General features: G+C 43.6%; 1 protein-coding gene across 1 annotated transcript in view; it reads left to right on the top strand.

The window, feature by feature from the left end:
• Window positions 1-304: 304 nt before the first annotated feature.
• Window positions 305-6,000, top strand: part of CEP85L (centrosomal protein 85 like) — a 110,295-nt gene continuing 104,599 nt past the window's right edge. Inside the window, exon 1 of the mRNA XM_034060755.1 lies at window positions 305-353. Coding sequence (XP_033916646.1) covers window positions 305-353 — 49 coding nt within the window. The remainder of the gene's footprint in view (window positions 354-6,000) is intronic.

The raw sequence follows: 6,000 nt of genomic DNA, 5'->3' as shown, positions 1-6,000 counted from the left end.
TCTCCGCCCCGCTCTAGAGGCAGGCGGTGGCAGCGCAGTACAGCAAGTTTTGTCTCCTGCAAGGGAGCGGCGGGGTCTCACCGCCCTCAGCGGGGGGGGGCCGGCACCATGGCTGCGGCGTTTCTGGGGCAGGCAGCAGCCCCCACCGCGCCGGCAGCGCCCCGCTAACCTCCCTCGGCAGCGGGAGCTGCCGCCTCGGCCGGCCATCTGCGCTGGGGCCGAGGGAGAGCGCGCAGCTCCGCACCGCCGCTGCTGCTGCCGAAGAACTGCGGCCCCCATCCCCCCCTCGGCCCGCCGCGGCACCATGTGGGGCGGGTTGCACCCCCAGCTCGGCTTGCGCGGCTACAAGGCGGGTAAGTGGCCCCGCCGCCTCCCTTGCGTCTCGGCGGGGCGGGAAGGGATGGGACTGAGAGGACGTACAAGGATCCCGTCGCAATGGGGCAACGGCGGTGGGGCGGGCGGGCCATGCCCTACAGTGCCGTTTCCTTTAGCCGCAGCCTGGCTCCCCGCAGAAACGTGTGAGGAAGCGGCTTCCTCATCGCACGGACGGGAAGCGTTACGGCCCCCACTGGCTGCATGAGGGGGACGTGGCGGCGGGGCCTCCCGGAGAGGGCGCGGGGGCCGGACTGCTGCCGCCGCCGTCTCGGTCCCGGCCGGGGACAGGCCATCCGTCCGTCCGGGGGCTCGGTGTTTGCTTAGCTGGACCTCGCAGCGGAGGGGAAAAGCTGAGCTTAACCTATATAATCCGTTTCCTTGTTTGGGTTTTTTCCCTCTCTGTTGGTGTAGCTTTAGGCAGGGGCTGGAAGCGTGCTTTGCTTCATGCTTCTAATTTTTAAACTGCAATAAATAGAGCATTTTTTTTTTAATTCCCCCCCCCCCCCCCTTTTCTGTCTGATCGTTAATTAGAGCCTAGTTCCTGCAGGTTTGCAGGAAGACATTGAAATGTTACGCTTGGAGTTAGGTTGTTACTGAGGAGACATGGATCTGTAAGCGAGGGGTTGATCTCTGCCGTCAAGGCTGTCAGAACTGCCAGAGGAGAACTGGTGGATTGATTGCAGAACCGCATGAGCATTACTTTTTGGGAAGGTAAGACTGGGTACCAAGTGTCTGGGATGCCCTGTTCAGGATTTGGAAATGTTATTATCTGCATCACCTGCTTTTACTCTGGCAGAGTTCTTTCCTGCAGATACTTTGTGGTATTTTAACTTACTGAAGCAATCGATCACTTGTGAAGGTCTGTGGTTTGGCTCTGTTGTTACAAGTTCAAAGTAGTGCTGTTGGAGTAATATCCTTTTTTACTTCAAAAATTTGGATTAATGTTTAATTTTGGGATTACAAAAGAGGCTGTTTTATGCTTGTACAGTTAGTTCACTTATTTAAATGGCAGAATTGTTTTGTTTTCAATTAACAGGGTTTTTCTTGCAAATACAAGAGCTGCTAAGATGTTCTCAGCAGCTGCCTGAATCTCTACAAGTAGTCTAATGTTTCGTCCCTTTAATGTGAAAGAAGACATTGTTCCTTTTTGTCTGTACTATTATTAATTCCTGTGTATAACACGTTTGCCTTGTTGAAGTGTTGCTTGTTGTTTTTTTTGTTGTTTTATTCTGTTATTTTTGCAATGCTTCCAGAAAAGTATGGAGTGACATTATCTTTGTGCAACATCTTGTAGAGGTGCTGGGTGTACTGAACACTAGGTGCAGAGATTTCAGTTAATTTGGTGGAAGCTGCAGGAATTCAGGTTGTTCTCGTTCTCGATTATTTGTGCCTGGGGCAGCAATATCAGATGGTTGTATCATAAGTGTGCACTGGCAGTAGCTTCAAACTGTTGAAAAGAGATTGTTGGTGTTCATTTTTCATTTGTTTCAGAAAACTTTGGATTTTGGCATTCATGACACATCCATTTTGCGTGGGATGAAATTAAAGGGGTTAGTACCATGCTGAATTTGTCAGCAATTCTGGTCAGTCAGTTATTGGATGGATGTTTTGCTTTGGTTTGTTTGCCAGAATTGTCTTTAAGATTTGATAACTAATTTTGGGTATTGCTTTTTTTTTCCTCCCCCATAATCTTTCTTTTAAATACTCAGGGTCAATATGAAGTTCAACACTTTATCTAAAACCAGTAGAAGTGTAAAGTAGCAAAACTTGGAGAAATATATCATAATTAGGGGTAAAATGGAGTAACAGAAGGTGATGGTTAATTAGAAAGCAAGTAGATAAAGGTTTAGGCTAGAGATATGATCTGTGCATTATAATTTCCAACATATATTTCAGTCCCTTCCCTCATCAGCCTTACTTTGAAAGAGTCAAGAAGCTGTTTCGAGAGGTCCATAATCCCTCTAAAGAAGAGGAAGTTAATTAGCTCCATGCAGTTTTTTTTAATGAAGGGGGATGGCTGCTAAGATCTTGGCTGTTACATTGTTGCTGGGTTAGTTTTTTGGTGTGTTTTGTTTGTTGAGGTTTTTTTGTTTTTGTTCTTCCTTGGAAGGAAGCTGTCTATGGGAAAAGTATTTTGTTGCAGAACAGCAGCATCCTAGTAGGAAGCAGAAGTTTAGGCATTTATTTTTCAAGATGAAGGAAGTCTTAATTTGCCAAGATAAGTTTTACTCTTTAACAGCAACTACTTGCTATGGATTCTGATTGTCTTTTAAATATTGCCATGGAAGCATAACAGTTAGCAGCTTAAGCTGTGTTTATTACCAAAAGGCATTCTGTTTTGCTAGTTGTATTCTAGTTGTCTATGGATATGGGTATCTAGAAGTCTTGTATTTTATTAAAAATCTTGCAATCCTCTTACAAACCTAGGTGTCCACTGAAGAATTATCAGATTTTCAGTGATAGATGCAGATTAACTCTGATTTTCTTAAAATTTCTTAAAAGGTAATAAGCAGAAACACTTCTTAGGGAGTATTTGTGGCCTTCAGTTTTATTCCTTCCTGACATTTCCTAATTGTTCGTGCTTTTCTATTCAATAGGAGTGTTTTCTCTGGGGGAAAAAAAAACGAAAACAAAACTAAACCCCAAAATAACTCTTGTTTGAATTCTGCCAAGATTTAATGACAAAGTTTGGTGCCCTGAAAAATAAATTAATAAGTTCGGCTTTTTACAGTCTAAGTATCTGTTCTAGAAAACTAAATTGCTGGTTTTGGAATGTGTATGATCAACTTACAGTCTTTCAGTCATTTTGTACATGAATGGTTTATAAAAACCTTGCAGCATAGTTTATACCTCTGTAAAGACAACAGCTGCTCACTGTGCTGCAGGAATTTAAATAACTGCAGTGAAGGGCATACAGTATGTAAGGCCCTTTGCTTATTCACCTAGACCATCATTTGAGATGCACAGTTGGCTAATGACTTTTTCAAGACTATGAAAGTGTTCACCTAGATGTGTTGTCCGTCTGGGGTATGCAGTCATCCATTTAGGCTATACGTGTCAAACGAATGACTGGGGAAAGTGAAACAAACACGCTTTAAAATGGAATAACAAATATTACTTTTAGTAAACTGTACCACCTTCAGTCAAGCCTCTCCACTGTACAATATTACCAATAGTTGTCTACTACTGAAATTTAGCTGGTAATAGATGTTTAGATGACAAAAGTCAGAAGTGGTAAAAACTAGAAGTAAGGTGCTCAAAAGGATATGATTGACATTCCCTATAAATAGTAGCCTGCATCCTTCTGCTCCTAGAGCCCTGGCAATGTGATTTGTTCCTCTGACAAATCCCAGAAGACCCCTGTGTTCTCATATTTAACCCTTGTTGGCAGTGAGCATGGCACATGTGGATCTGAAGGGTTCTGTAATGATGTCACAGTCAAAGCGCTAGCAACAGTAAGATCACAACACACTGTAAGGCCCCCAGGATGCTGCCTCCTTTGGGTAACCATGGACTGGATGGGCAGCTTCACAATACAGGTGGGGAGATAGGGCTCATGACACACTTTTTCATCCTTTGGGGTGGAGGAGAACAGAAATCCAGTGGTTTTGTCCGTAACAAGGTTTATTGGTCTGCTATTGGTCTGCAGCTGCGAATGTGCTAGCTCTTGGGACATCTTGAGAAGGCAGGTTTATATTTTCAGGCTAGGCAAGGTAAAAAATGGTGAGTTACTCTTACCAAGGGTAGACTTCAAATTGCTTGCCAGTTACAAGTGTGTGTGTGTGTATGTATATATATGCACACTTATGTATATGGTGCACAATGAAGATTGATTACCTGAGCCAAAAAATCTTGCATCTGCAAGACTGGCTGCTGGAATGTCCTTTGCTATCTTCCACAGATCACAGTGATGTGAATGACATTTCTGTGTTTTAGTGCTAGTGAGCAGGAGTTTGTTACTTCTCTTCAAAAAACATGTCTTTTATTCCCCCTGTCGCTTCCCTCCAGGCAATTCACTTTTATGGACATAATATCCACTCTTAATGTGTATAAAAGATGAATGCCTCAACTGCATTTCAAGAAAACTGTGGTAGATGTAAGAGTATATTGAATTGTTGGTCTTACAGGTTAGCAATTGTTTCAATCTCTTGTATGTTAAACATTTACTGACTGAATATAGACACATGGTTTCAGTAATTTTGTGCTTGTAAAACTTTTTAATTAAAAGGAAGTAGTAGTTACTTTAATGATTTTTGAGAACATTGCTTTTATTTTAAGCAGGTGTGCAGAATAAGTACATAGTAAAAAGCAGTTTGAGCCATCGTGTGCAGTAGCGGATAGTGGTGAAGGAAGTGCTAGTTGGGATAAGAGCACCTGGAGTTTCTCCGAAGAACGCCTAGGATTTATGTTCACCAAATGTTGCTTATTAAGGTTGCAAATTATTTATGCTCAGATTGTAGCCAAGCATTTAATACGTGTTAAGAACCCCTGCATTTCAAAATACGGAGAAGTTGCCAAACATAGCAATAATGCATGGTGGTAAGAATAACTGAAAGCCTCCTAAATCAAATAGATCTTGCATAACTTGAGATTGTAGCCAGAGGTGATTATCTGTCATTGTTGGAAGTGAAGCCTGCTTGTTGTAGACAGGTTAGTTAAGGAAAAGAGGGATGGTGCTACATTTGTTCAGTATAAACTTTGCCTTTTGTATTCTTTGAATGCTTGTTCTTGTCATACAACTTGCCTGTGGTTTAAGAGTTGAAGAGTTAAACTAATAGTCATAAAACAGCCAGCATGGGAATTGACGAAGTGCTGACTTGGTTGTAGTTGTTGGTAGTCTCTCAGATGCCCAAATGTGTCTTGAAATTGTACACTGACTATAAAACAGTCTCACTGCAGTTGCGATTAACTTTAAAACATGTTCAGTGTATTTGCTGTGTGACTGAAAAAGGATCTTTCCAGCTGACTGATGCAGTGGGTTAACCTTGCCTGGCTACCAAATGCCCACACAGCTGCTTACTTGTTGCCCCTCACAAGACTGTAGAGAAAATAAGATGGAAAAGTGTGTCACTCGAGATGAAGAGATGATCTACCAGATGCCATCACGGGCAAAACAGATTTGTTCATGTGGTCAGCCCATGGCAGCTCCTCTCCACTCCTTCCTCTATGCTGTTCCCCTGCTCCAGCCTTGTCTCTCTAGGGGCTGATAGGGAATCTTGGCTCAGGTGCTCAGAGCTCCTTCTCCTCTCCTGTGCTCACATCTGGGCTCGCAGGCCTGTTTCTCACACTTCCCCCCCACCATTGCTCCCAGGCAGCGTTTCAGTGTACTGAAGTGTAATAAGGTTCTGGTTTCTGTCTTGGGCTCCCACATGGGAGTTTTCTTGCTGACTACTGCAACTTGATGTTCTAAATGTGATACATGTGACACTGCAAATCAGCTTTGGAGGTTCAGGTGAATAGCTGGAGAACAGGAGGAAGACATGCAGCTGAGAATAACTTGTGTAAATATACTCACAAGTGTGCTTAGGTTTGTGTTAGTCCTGCTGCATCCTCCCTCATGTGCCCTGAAACTGCTGACCCCTGTGGAATCACCCCTGAGCATGTGAGTTTTCCCTGGGCACTGTT

The sequence above is a fragment of the Melopsittacus undulatus genome, chromosome 3, assembly GCF_012275295.1.
Source record: "Melopsittacus undulatus isolate bMelUnd1 chromosome 3, bMelUnd1.mat.Z, whole genome shotgun sequence".
Taxonomy (NCBI): Eukaryota; Metazoa; Chordata; class Aves; order Psittaciformes; family Psittaculidae; genus Melopsittacus; species Melopsittacus undulatus.
This window is presented reverse-complemented; position numbering and strand designations above follow the sequence as displayed.